The sequence below is a fragment of the Centrocercus urophasianus genome, unplaced genomic scaffold, assembly GCF_019232065.1.
Source record: "Centrocercus urophasianus isolate 14NV4802_14NV808 unplaced genomic scaffold, USGS_Curo_1.0 seq_11, whole genome shotgun sequence".
Classification (NCBI taxonomy): Eukaryota; Metazoa; Chordata; class Aves; order Galliformes; family Phasianidae; genus Centrocercus; species Centrocercus urophasianus.
Genome location: NW_024884253.1, coordinates 2,826,888 through 2,853,280, shown reverse-complemented (window position 1 = coordinate 2,853,280; position 26,393 = coordinate 2,826,888). Strand labels below are relative to the sequence as shown.

At 40.6% G+C, this 26,393-nt stretch overlaps 1 protein-coding gene across 3 annotated transcripts in view; it reads left to right on the top strand.

Annotated features, from left to right (window-relative positions):
- The first annotated feature begins 1,013 nt into the window (after positions 1-1,013).
- DENND3 (DENN domain containing 3) overlaps positions 1,014-26,393 on the top strand; it is a 38,582-nt gene continuing 13,202 nt past the window's right edge. For 2 of the 3 annotated variants that reach the window (XM_042839747.1, XM_042839746.1), the window contains exons 1-13: positions 1,017-1,195; positions 6,336-6,612; positions 7,321-7,436; positions 7,918-8,057; positions 13,877-13,988; positions 15,547-15,666; positions 16,191-16,409; positions 17,763-17,884; positions 18,066-18,221; positions 21,414-21,510; positions 24,646-24,749; positions 25,070-25,251; positions 25,789-26,310. In XM_042839747.1, coding sequence (XP_042695681.1) covers positions 1,112-1,195; positions 6,336-6,612; positions 7,321-7,436; positions 7,918-8,057; positions 13,877-13,988; positions 15,547-15,666; positions 16,191-16,409; positions 17,763-17,884; positions 18,066-18,221; positions 21,414-21,510; positions 24,646-24,749; positions 25,070-25,251; positions 25,789-26,310 — 2,251 coding nt within the window. In that variant the 5' untranslated portion in view covers positions 1,017-1,111. Of the gene's footprint in view, positions 1,196-6,335; positions 6,613-7,320; positions 7,437-7,917; positions 8,058-13,876; positions 13,989-15,546; positions 15,667-16,190; positions 16,410-17,762; positions 17,885-18,065; positions 18,222-21,413; positions 21,511-24,645; positions 24,750-25,069; positions 25,252-25,788; positions 26,311-26,393 lie in introns of all 3 variants that reach the window. The other variant, XM_042839748.1, reaches the window with a different exon arrangement.

The window sequence follows — 26,393 nt, the reverse complement described above, 5'->3', positions numbered from 1 at the left end:
AGACTGCAAAGAGTTAGTATGACACACTTTATAACAGCATACTTCATGCCATACTTTTCTTCGCCTAGAGCACATAGTTTTTACCAGACAGAATAAAGACTTAAATAAAGACCTGTGCATTAACATGGGCACAGAAATGGGTGTTCTTGTGGTCCAGTTAGTGGAAGGAAGCAGTGGTCTGAGTTTTAGTACTCAATGAAAGAAAGATATGGCTGTGCAACAATGATACAGGCGAGCAATCATCTGAACTGTAAGTGAAAGAGAAGACACTGAACTGAGCATTGTATGAATAAACCTGCAGAATACAATGTCTATATTAATTTTCAAAAGGAAATTCCTTTAGTCCTCATATAAATCATGGTGAAACCGTAAAAGCTTGTGGGCAATAGGGAGTGACTCACTGTGTATAAAGCAGCTCAAAAAGAAAGCAGAGTCCCTTCAGTTGTTTCTCTGCTGCGTGGACAGCCCCGATTGGGAACCTTCTGAGATGAAAACACCCCACAGACTGCCATCAGCCCTGTGGTTACAGCTCGTCGAAACTATGACGCGTTACGTAAACGTGACACTATTAATGCCAGTCACATACTACTGCTGAGTCACCTGAAGCAAACAGGAGGACAGCACCTCTTATCAAAGCACCAGGCCATGACTTCACCCGCTTCTCAGAGACACTAGGGCAAGCTTGAGGCACCTCAGCCTTTTCGTGCCATCAGACCCTCCGGGAAACTGGCTTAAGCTTCCTTTTGGGAAGAAAAATAGCTTTTCTGGGGACTCTCCCAGTGGAGAAGACGCGCGAAGAGCACGACCTTCGCAGCGAGTGGGGGAAATACCTCAGCGCCTCAGAGCGGCGGGCGACCGGCGGTGAGGTCCCGCCCCCACCCTGCCCGCCAGGTCACCGCTTATGGCTCTGATTGGTCACAGTCAAGAGCGACAGGACAGAAAGCCAATCAAAACGCGAATTGCCTAAGGGGGAGAGGCGGGCTCTCAGAGCCGGGTGAGGCAGTGCGCTGCCCCCCCCCACCGAGGCGGCCGACTGGGAGGAGCGGAGAGGCCCTGAGGAACGGCGCCGCAGGAGGATTGCCGTGTCCCGTCCGCTCTGCCTCGCTGTGCCATGGAGGATGTGCTGCCTTCGGGCCTGTTGGAGGTCTGCTTGCTGGTCGGCGTGCCCAGGGAGCAGTTGAGGACTCAGCTGCAGGTGAGGAGGGGTCGGTGGGTGCCGGACTCGGTTGTCTATGGGGCTGCTCCTGTCTGCGTGGCTCTCCTGGAGGTTTAACTCGGGCTTGGACGAAATCAGCCGCTCTCCCACCCCCCTGGCTCGGCTTCTTTCCACCGATCAGCAAAACTGCTGATTTGCCTCGGTGTTGTCATTGCATGCGGCAGAAATGCTTTAAAAACAGTTGTTTTGGTAGGAGAGTATCAACAAAGTAGGGGTTATTCCATAGCGATGTTAAGCAATGACAGTTTTTGGATGTATGTGAAGAACACAATGGGTTTCTGTAAGCTGGAGCAGCAGGATGTTTCAATGGTGTGTATCCTTCACAGATTAACATCCCATTTTCCATCTTCTGGATTATAGGGGAATAAAGCACCACTAGGAGAACATGAGGGTGTAAATCTCTGCATGGAGGTTAAGCTTGGAGTCACAAGTGCTCTGATTTCTTACAGCCTGTTCTATTCAGGCACAGCAGAAGTTGCTAGCTTGTGTTCTGCTTTGAGTATTTGGTTTATAACTTGTTGCTCACCTGTTGTTTCCCATGTGAGTTAACAATTCGACTCTCTTCCTGATTTTGCTTTGTTAAAATGTGCTGGTGGCAGTGTCTGATACTGTCCTGCTGAGGGAGAGGCTGTGATGCTGGCGCATGCTGAAAGCCAAAGCTTCTGCTCCCACGGATCTCTGCTGTCTGCCTTGAACTTGACTTTGTGAGGTCTAATAGCATTAGATAAAAAAGTCTTTCTTGTTGCTCACTCAGAAGACAGCTTTGCAAATGTTGGCTTCTTAAGTGATATTGGTTACAGTGAGGTTCAAATTCCAGGACCTCATTCACGCATACGTTGATATTGGGGAAGTAGATATGCCATAAATCTTATCACCAGACTTTTGTAACTGGCATGTACGTGTTGTTTTGGTATTTGTTTGAGAAGTAAACTTAGAATGGGCGAATTTCTTTTTTCAGTCCACTGACATCCACTCAGTGTGATCTCATTGCTTCCAAAAAAAACCTGTAGAACAATACATAGGAAATTGGATTAAAAAAAAATAATAAATGGAGCCATTCAGTTGCTTCGCTTAAGCCACAGGTTTTGAATCCTCTGCTCAAAATACAGAATGCAGAGTCAGAAAGGAAAGTAGTCTCTCTGGGTATTAATATTACTATAGTAACATCTCTTCAAGCTGTTGAACTGCAGGGATTTCAGTCGCTGTCTGGGGGAAAGTTTGTAGGGTTATTCCACTTCCTCTTCTTTCCACAGTGCTATCTATGTGAGGAAATGATAGGATATGTTTTGTGCAATTACAGTGAATGCAGAAAGAAGAGAACTGATCGACAAAGATGATCGAAAAAGAAAACTTTACTGCGAAGTGCTGGGCTCAGGTGGTATTTGCAGGTGTAACCTTCAAATCTTGGTCTTGAAAGTGTGTTTATGCAGTTATTTTATTGCAATACGGGGTTATAAAGTAATAAAATCCATGGGAGCATGATAGTTAAACCACTCCCAAAGTAAGAGAAGCTTTGTATTATTGACCTGTCGACAGTGGAGATTCCGGGAACAACGATAAAATTTTGTACTGAAGCTCTGCAACTGAAGTTTCTGGGCTGTCAGCCATTGATCCTCCTTACTGGCAATGTGGTTGTCACTATGAGGCTTCGGTTTGAAGAGATCAAAGACTTTTTAAATACGTATGACATTTTTGAATGTGAAGCTTTTGAATATGAAGCTTTTTAAATACGTATGACATTTTTGGTGTTGGCAGTGTATATTTTGTAGGGCTGAGATGTACAATAATGAAGATCATACAGCCGACTTCTTTTCCCCAAGTCATTGTCAGATGTAAAGCTGGGTTTTGTTATGACAAATGTGACATGTGAGCAATCTGCAAGATGTCTGGCATCTTCCAGTTGCCTCAGTTGTTGATTTCTGTATCTGCCTACCACTCCCAGTGATACAGATGTTGCTCTGATAATGGCTGTGTTATGCTTTCTGGCTATCTTAATTCAGGCATAGCCCCCAGGCCCCAACAACACACCCCCCCCCCCCTTTTTTTTTTTTTTTTTTTTTTGCCTTTTTCTGTAATAGCTCTCTGGAAATGAGGTGTCTTGTGCAAGAAGCCATACATTATCAATTTGATTATTAGTCAGCGATGTGCTCTTGTGGCAGTGAAAGCTGAGCATGTAATGGCTTGCATTATCAGAGCCATAGCGAGCAGGTAAAGGTAAATGCTGGCTATTGTCATCGTCATAATTCAGCACAGAGGTAGATACCTGTTTGGAATATATCCCAGCTTTGTAGAGCTCAATAAAGGCAATTGCTTACAAACAGAAGTAGATGTCTGAATTTTATGAGAGCTGGAGCACAAGTGATGAAAATTTGCTTCTAAATGGATTTCTGAGACTCTCAGAATGGTAGGTGCTGGAAGGGACCTCTAGAGATCATCTTGTCCAACCCCCTATCAAAGCAGGCTCCTTAGACCAGGTGATGTCTGGATAAGATCCAGAGCAGCCTGATCTATCTTTACTTGTTGCTTTGAGTAAAAGTTTCTACTCCAGAGGTCCCTTCCAAACTAACTCTTCTAAGGCTTCGTGACTTTCCCTGCCCAGCTTTTCTGTAAAGAAGCCAGTTCTTTCATGACATTTGGGATGCCATGAACTTCTTCAGTGATAGAAAGAGGAAAATGAGATCAAGGAGGTATCACGTGGCTGATATTACACTCTGTTCTGTGATTTCAACGTTCTACTTCTCGTGTTTAGAATAGTGGTCACTGAAAAAAAGACTGTTTCTTCTCTATGTCATATATGGTACTATTTTCACAGGAGTAGAAGTCATCTTAATGAGGAATCTTGCAGAGTTACAGGAAAGAAAAGGCATTAGTCTTTGTAACAAACTAGGTATGCTGTGGGGCATTTGGTAGTGAAAAACACCAGTCAGTGGAGTGCTCCACAGCAAAGGAGTGACGGTAGGAGAAGAGAGAAAGAAATGAATAGTAGGAGAATGTCTATATTGTTCTGTTGCTGCCTATCCACTCCCTCTGAACTGAGAGGGTAAGAAAATATGACTCTGGCCACAGACATTAATAAGAGCTGATGTGAATGCTGGTGGGTAGGTCACTGGGTCAGTGACAGCACTGACAAAGTTGTTCTGTGAATGAAACCTGGTGTCTAGTGCCTCTCTTGCAGTCTCAGACATCCAGGACTACTGTGTCAGAAACTGTGACACTGTGAGGCCGTTGAATTTCTGGCTGTCATCCAGTATTTTGTAGCACAGAGATGCCTTCAGTGCAAGTCAGGGATTCCTTGTCAAAGCAACCTTGTATGAAAAACTCTGTGGGGCAAATCTGCCGTGTTGAAATTGCTACTGCTGAAGTAGGTGTGTGTTTCCCTGGCATAACAGCTGTAGGGCTAAGCTTTAATTCTGAGTTTCCATCTGTAAAATTCTGCAGCATGTTTTTTGAGGCTCATCATGTTGGATTTATCTCTGTTCAGAGTTTTTTCACTTGGAGTGGGTGTCAATTGCCAACTAGAACAATGAAGTTCTTAGCTTGGCAGGTATGGCAGTCAGTATTCCAGTTTGTAGCATGCTCCTTTAAGTCATTAATATATCTTTTAGTATACCAGTTATACTATTCTACAATACTGTGGAGCTTAAGATACGTACTAATATGTCATGAAGGTAAGTATTCCTTCTCATTTTTGCTGTGATGCTTCAAATGTGAAGAAGACTGATGGTGCACTGTTGTAGATTAACCCAGCAGGCAGCTAAGCACCACAGAGCTGTTTGCTCACTGCCCCAGTGGAATGGGGGTGAGTCAGGTAGAAAAAAAAAGGTAAAACTCATGGGTTGAGATAAAGATAATTCAATAGGATGAAAAGGGAAGGGAAAATAATGATGGCAAAAGAATACACAAAGCAATTGATGCATAATGCAGTTGCTAACCACCTGTTGACTGATGCCCAGCCAGTCCCTGAGCATCAGCTGCATTACTGTCCAAATCTCCTCAGTGTTATTGCTGAGCCTGACACCATATGCTATGGGACGTGCTTTTGGCCACTCTTGCTCACCCGTCCTGGTTCTGTCCCCTCCCAGCTCCTTGTGCACTCCCATCTCCTTGCTGGAACAGCACTGTGAGAAGCTGAGATGCCCTTGGCACTGTGTAAACACTGCTCAGCAGTAACTAAAACATCAGTGTGCTGACAACATTACTTTGATCCTAAAGCCATGACGCAGCACCGTACAGCATGAGGAAGAAAATTAACTGTGCCTCAGCTGAAACCAGGACATGGACTCAGCTGCTCAAACCTATAAGCCAAAACCTTGATGAAAGAAGATTTGCTTTAGTGAAACAAAAGAACTTGCCTTTATAAGTATTTTAAGAAGTGGGGAAAATAATGAAAGATGTCATTATTGGTACTCAAGGAATATTTTAAATAAGTGGTGGTGCTGCATGTTAAAAGTTAGAAGTTGCCTGTGTACTTTGTTTATCAGTTGGCAATGAGTTGAAATGGAACAGCTTCTCGACCGCAGCGAGGCTTGCCTTTCCTGTTTCCAAATATCCGTTCACTGAACAGAGCTTTCACTTTGCTGTTTTGGTTGTGCAGAAGGAATTAAAATTACCATGAAATGATTGAAAATGTAACTACTCGTATCTGTTACATGGTCAAGAATACAAAAAGTGCTCCCAGGTTTTCCCTAAAATTGAACAAGGGCTTACCTAGGGAGTTCAACTCCTCTTCTTTTTTGTTTGCTTTTATTTACTTGCTGCCGGTTTTCTGTCGTTAGCAAATTTTTATTTTAAATACAGCTTATGCTTATTCTAAATGCTTGGAAGGAGAAAATGACTTACTTAGGATTTGTTCCTTTTCTATGCAAAGGGATTTATTGATAAGGTATGTTTTGAATGATGAAGAATGATTTATTGCCAATTAAAAATGAGCTGTGTACTCCCCTTGCATTAACTTATTTAAATCAAGAAACTAAATGAAAGATGAGTTATCAAGAGAAAGTGTATTATGAAAGCACAATTTTAGAAGAAGAGAGAAAATAGAGCTAAAAATGCTTCAAAAGAAAACAACCTAGGGGGATAAGGGTCAGTTTATTTTCTTGTTACTATTTCTTTTTTAAAGGACGCTCAAAGAAAACCCAGAAGTCTTCTTCCCCTGGATCCAGAAGTTCTTTCTGTGTTTGTGCCTCCGTTTATCAGCAGAGATGATACTCACTCGACTAACACAGGTGGTAACAACTTCAACAGAGGTAAACGCCGGTCTTTCCGAAAAAAGAAAGAGAGACCGAAGTTGGAAAATGCCAGGACTCTCAATGGGGATCAGAAAGCACCTGGCACTGAAGATGTTACAGTTCCAAAGGACATCGATCTCATTGGTTTGCCACAGCTGTGCTTCCCAGGTACTGCAGTCTTCCCACTTCTAAATGAGAACTGTTTTAATATTTGTTGATCCATTATAAAAGCATCTTTACTATATTGATGAATAAATAAATGGGTCTGCTTGTGAGCAAGTCGGTGTTGAGAGCAGCTGTTATGTGCAGGGCTGTTCAGTGTGAGCAGATCCATCAGTGCTGGTTGTTGCTGCAGTTCCAAGAGGGGGAGACCAGAAATCCCTTTCTATTGTTGATAAATCCTGGTTTAAATGAACATATATTTTCTCTTTAACTTTTTTTTGTTTGTTTGTCTTAAACGACTGAGTACTTTTCACTTCACTTTTCATTGGCTCTTAAGATATCCATGAAGTCATGACTATTTCCTCTAGGCTTAATTGCAACAATTTTAACAGGCATATTGGAATTGCAGACCTTGCAAATATCTTGGAGGGGAAAAAAAAAAGTGAACAAAACTCATCTGTTGTATTTTGCCATTTAAAATGCAAAATAACTATGTAATATCTTTGCTCCTTCAGTACTGTGTGGCTTACAACCTTTCTAGTAACTGTTAAATAAAATGCAATATGTGCATTCTAAACACTTCAAACGAGACATTTCTCTTGAAATTAGGTAGAAATGAGCAGTATTTGTTATCAGTAATCATTTTTCAAGCAGTTGCAAATATGTGTATAGAATATAAAAAAAAAAAAAAAAAAGTTTCTGTCTTTATTGCAGGAGGACTTTATATAACTTCAGAACCAAGAGAGGACCACATTCACTTCCTGGTCTTCACAGATGTCTGTGGTAACAGAACATATGGTGTTGTTGCACAGTACTATCAGCCAATGCAAGTATGTTCTTTAACTCATGCTTTTATTGGAATATATTAAGAGATTAACACTTTGAAAGTAATGGCAGGTGTGTTTTTGAAATTTAGTTATCTGATAATTTTTGTTAGTAGGAATCAGAACAAATCAAATTTTATAATGCTGTTGTCATTTAATTCAATGCTGTTCTATTGTAAATCTCTGAAGACACTGTTATGATTTCAATTAGGAGTTCTGAATATTTAAATGAAGTCTTTTCCCTCAGGCATGTTTTGTGTGTGTGTACTCTGTGTTCTTTATAAACATCTTCTCTCCTAAGATTCATTTAATAAGTGTGTTGCAGTCTTGTAGGCTGACATTTTTCTGAAGAGCTCAAGGGAGATAGACATCCAAATCCCTTTAAAATTTGAGGGAATTGGGGTATCAACTCCCTTGGGTTCTTAAGAAAATGCCAGCCATAAATTCCTGATTAACATAAACACATTAATCTGTAGTTTCTTTGTAGGATGGCTTTATTGCCTCCAATGGACAGGCCCAGTGGGAATCTGTGCGGGCAGGGAAGAAGCCTGGCTGTTTTGTACCGCTTGCTATTTGTGTTATATCCAGATATCCATATTTTAATGCCCTCAAGGATTGTCTCTCATGGTAAGACTTGCTATTCTGTTTGTCTCTACTGGAAATAATTATGCAGGTCTTAATGTATTAATATGTGAGTTTGCATGATACTAAAACAGCTGTTAGTTTTAAGTTATGAGTTGTAGGGGAGTGGAAAAGAAGAAATGTAAAGTGAATGTTACTTGGATATAAAGAAGACAGACTGCAATTCTGTCACGCTGGTATAAATCATGACACTATTTATTTATTTTTAACTAAATAATCCAAGTTATGTGAGGAAGTGCAGTGCTTACTTGGCTGTCATAGAAGCAGGAGACAGCATTGCAGCATACAGAGTACATTACAGGTTGAAAGTGGCAAAATATTATGCAGCACAGATGGGTTACAAGATAAGTAATCATGGGTTTGTCTTTTTTCAGTAACTTATTTTGAGGTCATAACCCCACTACCTTTGTTTGTGCTAGATCTATCCTGCCATTTTCAAAGCATACGTAAAGATATTAATTGTGGGACCTAGAGATGATGGCAGCAGGGTATCACAGAATGGCCAGGGCTGGAAGGGACCTCAGGAGTCATGAAGCTCCAACCCCCTGCCACATGCAGGGCAGCCAAACTCCCCATTTAATACCAGACCAGGCTGCCCAGGGCCCCATCCAACCTGGCCTTGAACACCTCTAAGGATGGGGCATCCACAACTTCTCAAGGTAGCCTGTTCCAGCACCTCACCACTCTCTCTGTAAAGAACTTCTCCCTGACATCCAACCTGAATCTCCCTCCCTCAACTTAAAACCATTTCTCCTTGTCCTGCAGTTATCAACCATTTCAAAGAGTTGATTCCCCTCCTGTTTGTAGGCTCCCTTTAGGTGTTGGAAGGCTGCAATGAGGTCACCCTGCAGCCTTCTTTTCTCCAAGCTGAACAAGCCCAGCTCCCTCAGCCTGTCTTCATAGGGGAGGTGCTCCAGTGCCCTGATCATCTTTGTGGCTCTCCTCAGGACCCTCTCCAACAGCTCCCTGTCTTTCTTGTACTGGGGGCTCCACACCTGGACACAGTACTGCAGATGGGGCCTCACAAGAGCCGAGTAGAGAAGAGCAATCACCTCCCTGTCCCTGCTGGCCACCCCTCTTCTGATGGAGCCCTGGACACCATTTGCTTTCTGAGCTGCAAGAGCACACTGCTGGCTCATGTTAAGCTTTTTATCCATCAAGACCCCCAGGTCCTTCTGCACAGGGCTGCTCTTTAGGACCCCTCCTTCCAGTCTGTATGGATGCTTGGGATTCCTCCGGCCCAAGTGCAGAACCTTGCACTTTGCTGTGTTGAACCCCATCAGGTTCACCCAGGCCCACCTTTCAAGTCTGTTGAGGTCCCTCTGAGTGGCATCCCTTCCTTCCACCGTATCAACCGCACCACTCAGCTTGGTGTCATCAGCAAACTTGCTAAGTGTTCAGAGGGTAGTGCAAAATCGAGATGATCACTAAAACAGAAAGGAAACCTTTCTTTCCCTTTCTACTTTACTGCCTTGATCACTTTTTCCATTCCTTCTAGAAGTTGCACCAGCTGTCAGTGCTGCTGGAGCTGATTCATGGCTGCCTTTTTTTACTTTCAGATCTCAAGTAAATGGTCATCTGTGTAACTGTTACAGCTGTGTTCCTGAGGTGTGATGCTTTCCTATTTATCTGTCTTTTTAAATATTTATAGTACTTTGTGCTTATAATATTTTGTGAGCTCAACCTTTATAGGGACATAGTACACAATAGCTTTCTGCTGCCTGCTTGTAGCATAGATTCAGCTTTTCCAGTAGTTTATATAGTAAATTCATGAATGAGTCATTTGTTCTCTGATGTGAGATAATACTGAGCTGGGAGAAGCAGTCAATGTGAATGGATTTCTAAATAGTCCACTAAAGAAGCAGTGGGAAAATATTCAGGAAAGCCATGGAAAATTCCAGAGGTTGCAAAAATATTTCTGGGTGTCTTGTATTTGTTCAGAGCAGACAGGAGCCAGCTTTCAGGTGGAGTCTCTCCACGTGCAGGAAGAAACTTGCAGGTAGAGTCAGCTGTTCAGAAATGCAAGCTCCTGCCTCTGGCTGGATATTTCAAGCACTGTAATTAAACATTTCTGTCCTAATCATACATAGTAGATTTCTGCACCTACTTAAAGCATTAGCCTTTAGGCTAGCTTTAGATAGTTTTCTCCTTTAAGCTGTACTGCTTTTTAGAGGGAGTTCAAATTTATCTTCAACCTACCGTTTAAGCTTCAATTGATGAATAAACACGTGAATAATTATATGGAAATTCCACAGGTTAATAAAACCATGTGCTGTCCTGATCTTATAACAGGTATTTGTCATTCAGTTGCACATCTCTCCTTCCATATTGCTGGGTCACCTGGCTGTAAGATACTATTGTGTGGAGCTGCAAGGAGAGGGGAAGTGGTGAGGCTGACTTTTCCTGCTGGACTGGAAACTCAACTGCTTATGTTTCCATGATGTGTTCTTTTGGAACTTTTTAGAATTTTATTTTTTAAGCTTGTAATCGCTACTTGTTTTCCTTGATTGCATTTGATAGACAAATGCAGAGTATTCTGTTGTTTTTATTTTTTTGCTCTTGTAAAATACCTCTTCCTTGCTTCAGTGGGTGGGGAGGAAGGAGTGGAGAGATAACATTATCATTATTGTTGTTACTTTGTATTAGTGATCTTTGTTTTTTCCAGCATCAGGAATAAAACAGTTGCTGGAATGTGTGGTTGTTCTGAATGTAAGCAATTATAGCAAACAAGACCTCAGTGATACATTTTGAGCATAGTTCTCTGTACAGCTGGAGTTGTTTCAGGTTTTTGTAACGTTTCAAAACTTTGTCTTTTCCTGAAACCCAGAAATGAAGTTTTTTTCATTTCAGGTGCCTTAAGTGCAATCAGGTGGCCTATGGGTTAAATATTTAATGTTTTCGCTGAGCAGATGTTCTCAAGTAGTGGTGCCTTATATGCTTAACAAGTAATAACAGCAGATTAGAAGAGTGTTTTTGTTATGCTTCAGTGATGCTTCAGTGTTGTTTTGCTGGATGCTTCGTTTATTTATTTATTTATTTATTTCTTGTTTTTGTTTTTTTCTACCAGCCTGGGGATATGAAAACAATTTCTGATGGACCTTAAGCCATCAGTTCTAGTATGTAACCCTTTCCTGGTAATAACTAGTGGAAAAATACTATTTGCTGTTGTTGATGAAGGCCTGATGTTGAAGTAGCATCTAAACAGATTCTGCTTCTGTTCTGGATCCTGTTATAGCAAAAGATTCTGGGCTTGTTTAGCTTAAAGAAGAGAAGGCTCCAGGGAAACTTTATTGCAGCCTTCCAGTACTTGAAGGGAGTGTATAAACAGGAGAGGGAACAGCTGTTCACAAGGGTGGATAGTGATAGGACAAGGGGGAATGTTTTTAAACTGAGACAGGAGAGGTTTAGGTTAGATATTAGGAGGAAGTTTTTCACTCAGAGGGTGGTGATGCACTGGAACAGGTTGCCCACAGAGGCTGTGGATGCCCCATCCCTGGAGGCATTCAAGGCCAGGCTGGATGTGGCTCTGGGCAGCCTGGTCTGGTGGTTGGTGACCCTGCAGATAGCAGGGGGTTGAAACCAGATGATCACTGTGGTCTTTTTCAACCCAGGCCATTCTGTGATTCTGTGAAGATTTTGTTTTTCACCAGAATTCTCCTATGTACAACTGGTTGTTTCCGTGACGTGCAATGCAAAGGGTTGCACATAGGTGGGGTGATACTTGCTTTCAAGTAGAAGAGCCCTCAGAGGTGTTTTATCATTGTAAGCATTCCTAGATAAAACTTGGGCTTCTAACCATTCTCATATGGCCAAGTGTTGTAGAAATAACAACTAAGAATAGAGATCAATCTCAGATTCGAAGTCAGTGTCAAACATTAGATCCATGTAAGTGCTTTGAACTGCAAGATGAACTTGCTAACTTTCATCAAAGTTCTGTTAAATTAATTTTACAGCTAGTTTTCATGTTACCAGTGTGCAGTAATTCCAGATCTAAAGCAGTTGAAATGGACTCTGCACCTCTTCCTAAAGCACGCGGATGTGCATCGAGATGGGTTCACAACACTGCAGTCATTGCATTTTTCTGTGTTATTTGAAAAGGTTTGTTTTTAAATGGAGAGGTTTGAGCACTTCACACGATCTGTTTTTTACCGCAGTCTGTTACTCTGCGTGTAAAATGAAACATCCCTACCAGTAGTCTGCTCCTGGATGAGCTCCTGTCTAGGATGGATGAATAGACTCCATTCAGATAGTAAATCTTCCAGCCTATGTATTGGTCTTTTCAGCTGCCTTGAGAGCAGTGTACAAATTGCTCACAGCACTGAGGCAGTACAAAGGGCCTATTCTTACGTGTTCTTGTTAGATGAAATATCTGTTTGAAGGCAGTTAATAGTTAAGGGAAGGTTCATAAACTCCTTAGGTCTCTCTTTAATATTTCAGAGATTATCTCATTTATTTCAGTAGATGTTTGCAGTAGCAGAGCTGTCAACTGCTATTACATTGCATTAGTGGGCACGGTGTACTGACCAGGAAATTCCTGCTATCCCTTCTGTATGTCTCCTCCTCACCACCAGATCAGGTTGATTCTGTTATAGCATTTACTGAATATGTTGCTGCAAACTTTTCAGTTTCAAATAATAATAATAAGCAGCTGACGTATTACAGTGTAATTATTCAAAATGATTCTACTCCCTGATTTTCTTTGAGAAATTTCAATTTCCCATCCTCCACACCCTGCAGTAGCTGCTGAGGCCAGGACTGTTTCCAAATGTGAATTTATTAAATACTATGCTAATACAACAAAAAGCTCGGTAATATAGGACAGTGTTTTTATTCCAGAATCTTAATTCCATGTACAAATATCATGTCCTGATTTCTAATATATCACCTGATTTATTCAGTTGCTTTGTAGACTTTCTTGCTCAAGAACCAGTATTCTTCTATGAGAAGACAGTAAAGGTACCAAGCAGAATAAAACCTCAGTGGAGAATATAACCACACGAAGTTCCTGATTTTTGTACATAAACCTCTGCAGGCTTACATTTTAGGTTTTTAGTTTCTAGTAATTATATTTCATTAATTCTGTTGGACGTTCTTGTTTGTGGTCTTAATATCGTGTTTAAACATTCACGAGTTGTTGGTGCATAATACAAACCACATCGTCTTTGTAGCCTTGGAACAGCTGAAGTACCACAGTTCTAAAACAGATATTTGACAAGTTTGCACAGCTGTGTTTATTCATTTTGTGTTCAGGACTGGTAACAGTAAGCAGTGTCCAAGCAGGCCTAGACCTTATGCTAAATATGCTTCTTGCTTCAGGTTTCCATGCAGTTTAGCCTGTGTCTTTATTTCTCTTTTTTTTATCTACAACTTCTCTATTCCTGAGACACTACGTTCCTTTCCAGAGTCGATGTCTGATGCTTGGGATGAGATGACCATCAAGTGCTGCAACTGTTGGTGTGTTGTTTTTGAAGCAGTCTGTATAGGCCACTTAGTATAGCTATATCTCACCTCTAGGTTTCTTCTGCCATGGTGAGACAAAATGTGTTAGCTCTGGTATATGATGTAGCATTATTTTATGAAAGAAAACAAAAAGCCCCACGAACAAAAAAACTTCTGCTTCTGTTGTACATCATCATAAAAAATGAATGGAACTATTGAATATGTGGTAAATTAGAAACAAATAATTTGGTATAATAACTTCATTGCTGCTAATAGTGTTTTTTAGTTTTAGGTTACCAGCAGAAAAGTTTCTTTCCTGTTTGTGTGTTATTCTTTAAAAATAATTGTCTATCATTTCATTCCAGCTTATTAGTGCAACTGCGATCTTTCAAGGACTTAGATGTTGATGATCACATAAAAGAGTTTGCAGCAAAATTATTTTTGATACCCAGCCCGCCACCAGGACCACTGCACTTGGTAATTACTGATGCTGAATTTCATCATTATTTTAACATGACATGTTATAAAGCTCTAAGATGTTGCTCTTGTATAAACTGGAGAAAGGTCTTTAGTATCAAATCAGAGATTTCACCTGCTGGTGTATAATTGATGTCAATACCATGCTCTGAAATTAAGGCTATGTATTATAAGTACAAGAAATCGTGTGACCAGGGTGCAGGCTGGAGCACTGGCATGCTTGTTAGTCATACTGTTTAACTTTTAATACTTTGCATGGAAAGATTAGGTTCTTCCCAGATAGTTACTATATGAGATGATGCCATGGGTACATCTGGGCACAGCATAATCCAACTTCTGGTTTGCTGAGAGTCAGCCCATATAATCTCTACAAAAAGCAGCTGGAAGCTCCAGTCTGCACCTGCTCTATACGAAAGGAAGTTTACCTTTCACTTCTACAATATGCCACTGCCATCTCACTAAATACACATGCCTGAACACGAGTAAATTATGTAGCTGTGTCACTTGGCCAAAGTGTGGGAGTTCCCTGTCTTGGGCCTGATGCGTATGTCATCATGGCTGTCATCTTGATTGTGTGTTGGACTGATGTGCAGCTATGTGACTAAGAAGTAATGCAGCCCCTGTGGAAAAAAAATGAGAGTAAAGAAGTAAGTTGCTAGGACAACACATATGGTTCTGGACTTGTTTGTATCTTGTCTGAGTGGCTCTGGGGAAGCAGAGCAGTATATAGTGAATTAAATGTTATGGGTAGGGTGGATTTGCTGCTGCGTGGAAAAGATCTAGCTGAGAAGAGAAACTCATATAAATGTTTGTATTCTGTGTGGAAGCTAAGATGCCTGGGTTGTATCTCTTTACAACCCTTTGAGTCAAGCTGGGTGTCAGCTGAGTTGATGGTTTCAGCATGTTACCTTTCACAGAGCTGAAATAGTTCCAAGGAGGCAGTGCTTCAGCTGTATGCTTCTCCTTAGCTGATTTCCTTGACCCAGGGATGAGGGGCTAAAGCAGAAACAGATAGCATAGCTGAAAGTTTGGCTAAACCAGCTGCCAAGAGCTGAGAGATGCAGCACATACAGTATTCACCCCCCTGACATTTGAACAGGAATATCTGAAACATGGAAAGGTGTTGTTTGGTTCTCTTTGTTTTGTCATCTGCATTTCAGTTCATGCTCAGTACTTTTGTTCATACTTTTCCTATTTCCTATATGAATTTTATCTACGATTGGGAAATCTGAAGTTTTTCTACAAATATAAATTGCATTATTTTATTGAAATTAGAGCAAATAAGGTTTTAAAAGTCTGTTAAAATAATTCTTTTCAAGTTTTATTGGCTGAAGATCGTACAATTATGACAGAAGACAAAGTTCATTTTAGTCTTTCAAACTAGATGCTATGCCCTTTCATGTTTCCCATTATTTCTATTTCCATTTTCTTCAGTATGTGAATACCTGTTGTCTTGCAGTCAGTTGATTTTAACGTTGTGTAATTGGAAATAAAGTCCTGACTTAAATGTGGTGTGGAAACACTTTCACTAAGAAATAGAAAACATCTGTTTCAACAGGTATTTAATATGAAACCACTTCAAATAATTATTCCTTCACGAGAGGATCCAGACAGTCCGGTTATTGACTTGGATCTTCATCTTCCATTGCTGTGCTTCAAGCCAGAGCAGGTGTTGCAGGTAAAATGATTAAATGTTATTAAATGGGGAGGTTGGTGGCCCTGCATGTGGCAGAGAGGTTGGAGATTCATGATCCTTGAGGTCCCTTCCGACTCCGGCCGTTCTGTGATTCTGTGGTTCTGTGATAAACCCAGTCAACTTTCAAATGTATTTGAGATTGGCTGTAGTGGGAATTTGTGGTTTTAAAAGGAAACAAGATGTTTTAATTACCCAAAAGAATATTACAAACCCAAGAATTCAGGTATGCTGTTCTTGAGCATGGGGTTTGTTTTACCTTTGTGAGATAACCCACATGTTTCAGCGGAGCCTTGTCTTCACTGACACTGGTGGCACAACTCTTGTTGACATCCACTGTCACTGTTTTTGTCTGTTCTTGGTATCAATCCCTAAGTGTATGTTATTTCAATTTAAAAAGATCTAAGGTAACTATTGAGGCTGTTTTGGAAGCAGATGAAGTATTTGTGTATGTATTGTATTTTCTGAGTGTAACTCTTCACAAACATTTAGCTTCTTGTTGTTTTCAGATTATTACCTGTATTTTGACTGAGCGGAAAATGGTGTTCTTCTCTTCTGACTGGGCCCTGCTGACACTTGTGGCTGAGTGCTTTATGTTATACCTTCATCCCCTTCAGTGGCAACACACCTTTGTGCCTCTTCTGTCTCGTCATATGCTGGATTTTGTAATGGCTCCAACATCTTTTCTTATGGGATGTCATGCTGATCATTTTGAAGTAGTTAGCACAGTACGTTTTTTGACTGATACCATTGATACCATTCTTGTTGCTCAGTTTCCATGCATTTATTTCCTTACTTCTTTCAGATGCAGCTTGGAACATTTTTTAATTAGATATGTAAGAAATGAAGAAACTGAAAGTAATGAAGCCATAGAAATAACTCCTTCTTATACCCCTTACCTTTCATTTATTTGAAGAATAAAAAACGTGACTTCTGGGAGTTCTGTTTTCAATTCAGGAAAAATTCCACCTATGTGTTGTGTATAAGTAGTTTCCCTTCAGATCAGTGAGATTTTTTTTTTTTTTTTTTTTTTTTTGCTTAAAGATTTGTATGGGATGAATTAGATGCCTTTTCCAGGTTAAGAGGTGAGCATGCACTTGAAAATGCTCTAGTAGTGCTGCTGTTCCTTATGATGGAGTTGAGTAATTAATTTAAAAAAAAATAGCAATATAAAGAATACAATTTCTCACCTATTCTGAAGATTTGATTTTGTCCTCATCTTTCAGGCTCTTATTTAAGTAAGTTTCTTTCAGTGGGTAATAACAATCTTGGTTGCCCCAAAAGATTTAAGAAAGACTCAGCATCGTGGTGCTGGACTAATGAGAATATTCTTTTTTGAGTGTGTTTCATCTGTTTTGAATACTCACAGAAGACCTAACATGGAAAAGTTTGTGAAAGTTTGTATTGTATTAATCCATCTGGTTATAAGCCAAATGTAACCTTACGTCTAGTTAAGTCCAATTTAAATCTAAGCATTAAACCTTTTTAATAACAATTCATTTTCACAGATAAGATGATCTCACTGTCAGAAATATCTTCAGATTAGAGAGCACACTTTGATATCATTTGAAAGATTTTTGTGTGCTTATAGATGCTGTATTACAGTCAGGTCTTTAAGACTGTTAAAATTGCAAACTGATGGATCTGCCTGGACTTACAACTCCATATAACTTGTGCATTAGCACGTGTTTCAGTGTTTGAGGCTCTTCTGACACATCACATGGTAAATACAGGAATAAATGCTGAACATATAAAGCTTTTGTAGAACTTCTTTCCATACGTAGGTGTGGTTTTGTACATATCTTTGCGTGTGTACTTTTTCAAGGTGTGGCTTTAACACTCAGTATTAATTTAATGCTACGTAAAGAGCATACTGGTTACCAAATGTTTGTGAACTAAGATTAATGTCTACAGAATTAATGATACGTATCTTGTAAGATTAGATATCCATGTGGTCTTCTAGTTTGGAAAAAAAAATCCTTTTCTGATTTATCTTCTGGCTGAAATAATTCATTGCCTGAGTTAGATTAAGGAGAAATAGCAACGTGTTTTCCATAATTTTACTTTTTGTTTCTTGAAAGGAAGCTGAAGATTTAATTCTAATTAATATCGATGATGGGAATATTTCACATTCAAAAATGGTTGAAGAGGAACCTGAAATTCCAGATGTTCCAGCACAAGCAGCAGAAACTTTCAAAAAGAGGTGAAAAGATGTGTTGAAGCTGTGTTTATCATAGGGCATAGCAAGAGGGTCCAACATGATTTGAGAAATTAAAAAATAAATTGTTTTGTATTATGTAATATGAAGTCTAAGTGACTTTTTCCCTAACAAATATCAAGATGTGGTGTTTGGATGCACCTTGATACTTTTCTTCTCTCTGTAGAGCGGAGAGTCTTCAGCTGCATTATGATTTAGAGCTGTGTCATCTCCGTGCCACCACAGACCTTGGTGAACTTCAGATGCGCAGAAGGGCTTGGCAGCAGAAACTGAACACAGAAGTTCAGCAAATGACTTTGCAGTTAATTGTTAATATCTTCAGGTCAGTGGATATCGTATTTTTATTATGAGAGCGTGTGGTTGCAGTTGAGATGCTTCCCCTGTCATTGAGAATGCTCTTAATTTGTCTTACTTCCTAGGTGTTCTGTGTATCTCTGATGTTTGTGAGGAAATATGAGAAGGTGGTCCTGCTTAGAATATGAATAATAAATGTGTTCTGGTACAAACAGTGCCTCCTCTAGATGGCCCTGCTTCAGTAGGGGAGTTGAACCAGATGAACTCTAGAAGTCTATTCCAGCCTCTACGTTTTTGATATGCGTGGCTAGGAAATCTTGCATAAAGCTGTTCTAATTCCTGAATTTGCATGTCTCTTAGGCAAAGATTTCATAAAGAGGAGAGCAGCTCTCATAATTAAGAACAGATTAAGGCCCAGGGATATTAATTTGTAAATGAATACCATATTGGTCAGTCATGCTACAGAAAAATGAATCATAGGATCTTTTGAGTTGGAAGCTACTCTTGAAGGTCATCTAGTCCAACTCTCCTGCAGTGAACTGGGACATCTACATCAGGATGCTCAGAGCCTTATCCAGCCTGACCTTGAATGCCTCCAAAGATGGGGGACCTCTCTAGGCAACCTTTTCCAATGCTTTACCACCCTTACTATAAAGTACTTTTTCCTTATGTTCAATCTAAACCTCCCCTCCTTTAATTTGAAACTGTCTCCCCTTGTCCAATCACAGCAGGCCCTGAAAAAGAGTCTGTCCTCTTCCTTTTTATAGCCCCCCACTTTAAATACTGAAAGGCCGTTCTCAGGTCTCCCTGCAGCCTTCTCCAGGCTAAATAGCCCCAGCTCTCTCAGCCTGTCCTCTTAGGGCAGGTGTTCCATCCCTTGAATTACTTTAGTGGTCTTCCTCTGGATGTACTTTAACAAGTCCAGGTCTCTTCTGTGTTGAGGACTCCACATCTGAACACACTCCATATGAGGTCACACCATTGCGAAGTAGAGGGGCAGGATCACCTCCCTCACCCTGCTGGCCACACTTTTTCCAGTGCAGCCCAGGATATGATTGACTTTCTGGACTGTGATGGCATGTTGCTGGCTCGTGTTCTGCTTCCCATCCACCAGCACCTTCAGGTCCTTTTTGGCAGGGCTGTGCTCCATACTTCCATATCATGCTGCTTGTACTGATAGTGAGAGTTACTGTGACCCAGATGCAAGCCCTTGTACTTTGTTGAATCTAGTGATGTTTTCTTGGGCCCACTTCTTGAATCTGTAGTTCTTTCTGGGTGGCATCCTGTCCCTTGAGCGTGTCAGCTGCACTACGCAGCTTGGTGTCATCCACAAACTTGCTGAGGATGTGAATTCAAACTGAGACAGTAGAAGAGCTAGAAACAGCTTTGGGGGCTGAAGGACTCCTGATCTGGCTAGATGGAAAAAGTGCTGAGAAGGTTTGAGACATTCAGAGATAGCAAGCAACCGTGTGAGTGAGAGTAAGGGAAGGAGAAGAGCTGTTGAAACTCAAGTGCAGTATTGGCACAATAGTTTTGTGGTGGTATTTTAATAATGATGTAGAGTAGGGTTTTGATTTTTTCCACTAACAAAGAGGTCTAGTTATATTACTATTCCTTGTTCTTAAGCTCATCTAATGTATGGATACACATGTTACCAGGGTACCCATTGTTGATCCTGCTATTATTTTCTTGTCTTTGGGGCAGTTGTGGTGGTATGGTAGGTCATTTCTAAAAACATGCAGAAAATTGCTGGTTGATGTGCCTAAGCTTGATTTCTTTTGCACAGATAGTAACATACTCAAGCATGAGAACAAAACTGCTTGCCTGGCATTTCTGAAAAATCTTACTGCACATAACTGCCTCCATCTGTTTCTCACTGCCTCATGTTGGAGATGAAGTTCCTGATGGCTCAGCTACTGCACTGCTCGCATGAATGCTCTCTTAATGCTTTCACTAAGGAGATACAGTGCAAATACCAGGTCTTTGTTAACCTGCTTGCATTTGTTGGATCGGCTTAGGGAGCGTTCATACAAACAGCTGGGCCTCCCACAAGGACAGTAGCTGCTGATTGTGAAGGAAACAGCAGGCTACAGATAGCACAGCTGGGTCTGGAGAAGAAAATGTGTTTACATCCTAATGTGTCATGGCTATGGGGTTTGGTGGATTTCAGCATAACTGACACACTTTTGGCTACAAAAAATGAACAGATACTTTGCTATTTGATATAATAACATTTTTGCAAAGGAATTGATTCCTTTCTTGCTTTCTTTCTCCTTTCCTTCAAACTTTCTCTTTGTTCTTTTTTTTTTTTTTTCCAGCGCTGTTTCTTCTATCTTCTAAAACTATGTATCTGCCACCGCCCAGGAGTGAAGGAAAGTAAATCTCTGATGCTATTCTGCTGCCAGTTGCTACTGTCTTCAGTGAACCACTGTAGTATTTTTGTGTGCATGGAAGTTTTGTGTTTGAAGAAAACGATAAATTATATATAATTGTATAGAAATATGTACTTGTGATAACCACCATTGACCTGAACCTATATGGCTCGATAAGCTGTTTATAGGCTTACATCACTGATCTGTGAAAGATGTGTGACACAGCAGTCTGGTTTTCCAGGGATGGCATAGGGCCTCTGTCTGCTGTGATCATGCATACACTAAGAATCGCATCTGTTTTTTCATAAAGCTTCCTGTTTTATTTCAATAACTCTGTTTCTTTAAACATCACACAATCGTCAGTTATTGCTGGCTCGAGGATCAGAGTTTTAGAGTGCAGGAAGAAGTTATCTGTTATCTCATGCACCTTAGAGATGCAGTGCAGTGGGACAACGTGAGGCCGGGTCACGTATTTCAGATGGTCCCTGTGAATGCTTGCCATCATGCTTAAAATGGTTTGTCTGTGATTCAGTACATTAATACTGTTTCAGGACCTGAGACAGGTTATGACTTAAATATAAAGGTTCCTCTCCATGTGTTGTTGAAATTGATCCCCCTTAAGTGAATTTGCAGATTGGAAATGGCAGTCACAGCAGGTAGCCTGTCTTCCTGTAAGAGACTGTGTTCTTTTCCTCCGTTTCAGAAACTCAGACTTGCTCATTAAAACTCAGTTTGCCTTCTGATACTACAACACATTGCTAGTAGTGCTAGTGGGCTGCTGCTGCAAAACTTACAACTTAGTCACAAATCTCCAGTCGTATTTATCTTTTTATTTATTTTATCCCCAGGGAGGTAAAAGGCCACCTAAATTATGAACACAGAGTGTTTAACAGTGAAGAATTTCTGAAAACAAGGGCAATAGGAGACCAGCCATTTTATGGAAAAGTAAGTTCAGTATTAAATATGTTGTAATTCTGTTATTAATCTGTACTTGAGAATTAATGTCAGAAATTAGTGAAATGGTCGTGGTTTGGTCTGTGTAGTGTTATTGACCCACTAGATTTCACACTTATTTACTATAAACAGCATTTTTGGAGAGCAAGATAAGTAGTTTCAGAGCAAATTACAGAAGCATGGCAGAAGAATGAGCGACTCAAGTCGGAGTACCTGCTTTATCTGAATCCTGAGCACCATGGCAAGCAGTTGATGATGCCTGTTTGGCTCCAGGCCACGAACCCATTTCCCACAATGCACGGCAGTGAAAGCACGCTGTGGACACCGAGTGCCACTTTGCTCATGTTGGGTTATAGGATGTGTATGATGTCAGATGACCTGTGTCCTTACAGCCTATGGCATTCTGATGCATGTGGGGTCTGAGTTGAGACAGCTGACAGTGCATGGCCTTGTGCCAGGCTCATAGGCTACAGCCCCTCAGGCCTAAAATCCCCAAGAAGTTTTTCCTAGCCCGCCTGCTAACACACAGTATTAGTACATATTGGAATATAAAACCCTCCAGCTGTGTGGATTTTGTCTGTAGAAGTTCTTTTCATTACTGCCATCATTGCCTTGATCCTGCTGTTAGAGTAAGCTTGATTTAGGCCCTCTGAAGTTCCCAAGTTCAGTTTTTGTCAGTGTGTGTGGTGAGACAGATGTCTATGAAGAATACAGATATGTTTTCCTTTGGAGCACTGTTGCGGGAGTATGCTTTTAAAATAATGGCTTAATGTATCTGAGGGAAATGGAATGGGTATGATTTCCTTGTTAAAGAGAGAGTGGCTTGATCACAGGACTGTGAGATGTAGAGCAGTTCTCAGTACCTTTGGTGGAAGACTCACTGATCATCAAAGGCTGGAGATCCTTTGGGTGAGGAGGGGAAGTAATGAGGAGGGAAGTGAGAACAGAAAAAAGAGAGGATAAGGGAGAAAGAGGCTGAGAATAGACAGATTTGTGCCGGAGTTTCTCGCAGTGCTGGAGTACTTAGCTTGGAAGCTAACTTGAGATTTTCATCCTTGCAATTGAGACTAGTATTTTTTCATTAAACTGTTTGCACAGTTAATTAGTTTAATATTAACCTCCAATTAATTGAACTGTTGCATATCTGAGAAGCAGAATTTACATCTTCTTAAGGTTTGTGTCTAATCATTTACAGTGTTCTAGGAGAATTCTGTTGCAGCAAAGCAAGCCAATATCCCAGGATTTTCAACTCATAATTTTTAAATAGCCGGGTTATTAACCAATCAAAAGCATCTATTAATTAAGTAAAAAATGATTTCAAGACTTACCTGATCTGTGAGTACCTGATTTATGAAGCGCTGTGTGTTATTCTCCAAATAAAAATTAATTAATTTCTTCACAGTTTTTAACAGATACTTAAAAAAGTGGGTTCTTATCCCAGCCTACTTTCTTAAAAATTATAAAGTTGTGTGCTTGTCACTTTTTTTGGTGAAACTGTAAGTTCTTCAGTAAGCTGTGGGTTAAACAGAAATTAAACATAGCATAGTGATAGGCTTGCTTTCAAGTAAATCTCACAAGGTAGCAAAATACAGAGTAATTGCTGTTGGTATCTAATGTTACTGGCAGTGTTAGTGTTATATAGTGATAGATAGTGTTATCTCAATTAGTTATCTTTAAAAACTTTTAGAAAGGACTCCATTCCTGCAGCATGTCAGTTCATGAGGGCAGCCCTGCAGAGAAGGACCTGAGGGTCTTGATAAATAAAAAGCTTAACATGAGCCAGCAGTGTGCTCTTGCAGCTCAGAAAGCAAATGGTATCCTGGGCTCCATCAGAAGAGGGGTGGCCAGCAGGGACAGGGAGGTGATTGTTCTTCTCTACTCTGTTCTTGTGAGGCCCCATCTGCAGTGCTGTGTCCAGGTGTGGAGCCTCCAGTACAAGAAAGACAGGGAGCTGTTGGAGAGGGTCCATAGAAGAGCCACAAAGATGATCAGGGGACTGGAGTGCTTCCCCTATGAAGACAGGCTGAGGGAGCTGGGCTTGTTCAGCTTGGAGAAAAGAAGGCTGCGGGGTGACCTCATTGCAGCCTTTCAGTACCTAAAGGGAGCCTACAAACAGGAGGGGAATCAATTCTTTGCAAGGGTTGATAACTGCAGGACAGGGGGAAATGGTTTTAAGTTGAGGGAGGGGAGATTTAGGTTGGATGTTAGGGGAAAGTTCTTTACAGAGAGAGTGGTGAGGTGCTGGAACAGGCTGCCCAGAGAGGCTGTGGATGCCCCATCCTTAGAGGTGTTCAAGGCCAGGTTGGATGGGGCCCTGGGCAGCCTGGTCTGGTATTAAATGGGGAGGTTGGCTGCCCTGCATGTGGCAGGGGGTTGGAGCTTCATGACCCCTGAGGTCCCTTCCAACCCTGGCCATTCTGTGATTCCTGTGCAAACAACAGGGAACAAAATATGCCATCTACTGGAGAATATGTAAAGCAGAAATTTGTGCAATAGCTTCTATGGAGGCACTAAGGATGCATTGTTAAGGGATGTGTAAGAGGTGAGAACGGACAGATAAGTGGTATCTTGAGTATGGACTGTCTAACTGTTGATACAATGTTTCCATTAATTTCAGCATATCAGTATTAATTACAAATCTTTCTCATCTGCATTTTTAAAGCATCATAGCAAAGCATGGATACATAAGCAGTAACTTATGAAGTGAAAAAAATAGTAACTGCAGGACTAGCAAGGGTATTTTAGGCAAGCTTTTGGAATATGTCATTAATGTAAAGGTTTTTTTTTTTTTTTTAAGCTTACATTTAAACGTACAGATGTTTTCTGTTAGTGCATTAGTGCTATGTTTAAACTTCAGTAGCTAAATCGGCCTCTTTTGCTCAGTATTTCCCGTTTTTTGTTTGCTTTCATCTTTTGGAAGGTGGTCTGAGGTTCCCGTTTGCCTCTAAGCAAATGTGGAAGGTGACTGAAAGCTGAGTTAGTTCTGTTGCTGAAGTCAGGTACTTCTGGTTTTTGTGATTGCTAAAATGAATGTTTTCAGTGGTATGTCTTGAAAGATGATAAAAATGCTCAGAACATGCTGCTAACTTGTAAATGATCCACAGCTAACCAGTCTGTCTCTCACAGGTTTTAGAGACCTACATGTTTCACTCTTTTCTTAAAGCTCGTTTGAACAGAAAGATGGATGCTTTTGCTCGACTTGAATTGAGCACCCAGTCTGAAGAGGATAGGTAACTTTTTTACCTTGCTTGTTGTGGTTTTGAACTTTATCAGAGATAAATGGTATGAGTGCTAAAAGACCTTTTGACTGTACTGGTATGAGATTAGGTTACCTGTGAATAAGATTGTGACTAATTAATGGGCTAATTTATTAAGCTTACCGTGAAGGGGCGATATGGATGTGTCCAGTTATGGCTGTGAAAACTGTAAATTGACGCTATGATTATTGCTTGATTTTTTTCTTCTTGCTGTTTCATAGTATTAAGTAGTTATTTAGTTTGTGTATATATGCAGAATTTTAAACCTAATTATATAATTTTTTGTTTTTCAGATTCAACTTGATGTTTCGTACTCCGAGAAGACTTACTATGGAGAAAATGGCTTCTAAAAGATTTAATTCACAGAACATCATTAACAGGCGTATGGTAATCAGTATGCCCAATCTGCAAGATATCAAACTACCAGAGAGTCCTGCTAGAAAATCCTCACTTCGAAGAATAGAGACAGACATTGGTGAGTGAAGAATGTGCTGAATGAATGCAGTGTTTTTTTCATTTTGTATGATACCACTGAAAGATTTCCACAAAAACAGTGTCAGATGCTGAAAGGAAATGGTGAGCTGGGTCATTTTCTGCTGGGGCCCCATCTGTGCTTTTCTTTGCACGTTAAATCAGCTTGTATTCTGCATTAAGTTCTGCTGTACCACAGAGGATAGGGACATGATTACTGTCCTTACTGCCCTTATGTCAATTTCTCCAGTGCATTTAAATATTTGCTTAGGTTTACTTTGGTGTAACTAAGCAAGTCCTTTCTGAACTCTAGTCTTTCTTTCTCTAGAAAGGAAATTACCAGAATGGGGAATGTTCTGATATTAAGAAGGATGTATATAGAAATACATTTGTGTCCTTAGCATAACTTTAACCTTAAGGAATTTTATGCATTTTAATTGAAGAAATTGTTGTGGTGGGATTCTTTTTGTTTGTAGTACTGCTGGATGCAGAAAAATTCATGCTTTTACTAATTCCTGTACCACCTTTTTTTCACTTCTAGCTGTGAGAAAGCCCTCCAAATCAGTTAGTACATTCAAAATCCCAGAAATTCACTTTCCTCTGATGAGCCACTGTGTTCACTCCTACTATACAGAATTCTTCAACCATCTCAGCAGAGCTATAAATACCTTACCACCTGATAACTCAGCATTGCTGGCAAGGTACTTCTACCTCCGGGGACTTATTAGCTTGATGCAAGGGAAACTACTAAATGCACTTTCTGACTTTCAGAACCTAGATAAAACAGACTTAAGAATTTTCCCTACTGAACTTGTAAGAAAAATTGTGGAAACCTTGCCTCCTTCTGAGCGTTTTCAAGCTGACCGCAAGCCTGAGCTGAAGAGGCTGATAAGCCTAGTGATGGAACAACAAAGGGAAGTGACAAAAACAGATGACCACGTGAAACACTTTGAATTGCCAAAAACACACATGCAGCTGGATGATTTTGTGAAGCGAATCCAGGAGTCTGGGATTGTCAGAGACACAGACACCATACATCGGCTGTTTGATGCCTTAACTGTAGGTGGGTAGAGGGTACGTTTTTACTGATCATCTGCACTGACACAGTGACAATTTACAGCTGGTTTTGTTTTTGGGAACTAGGAT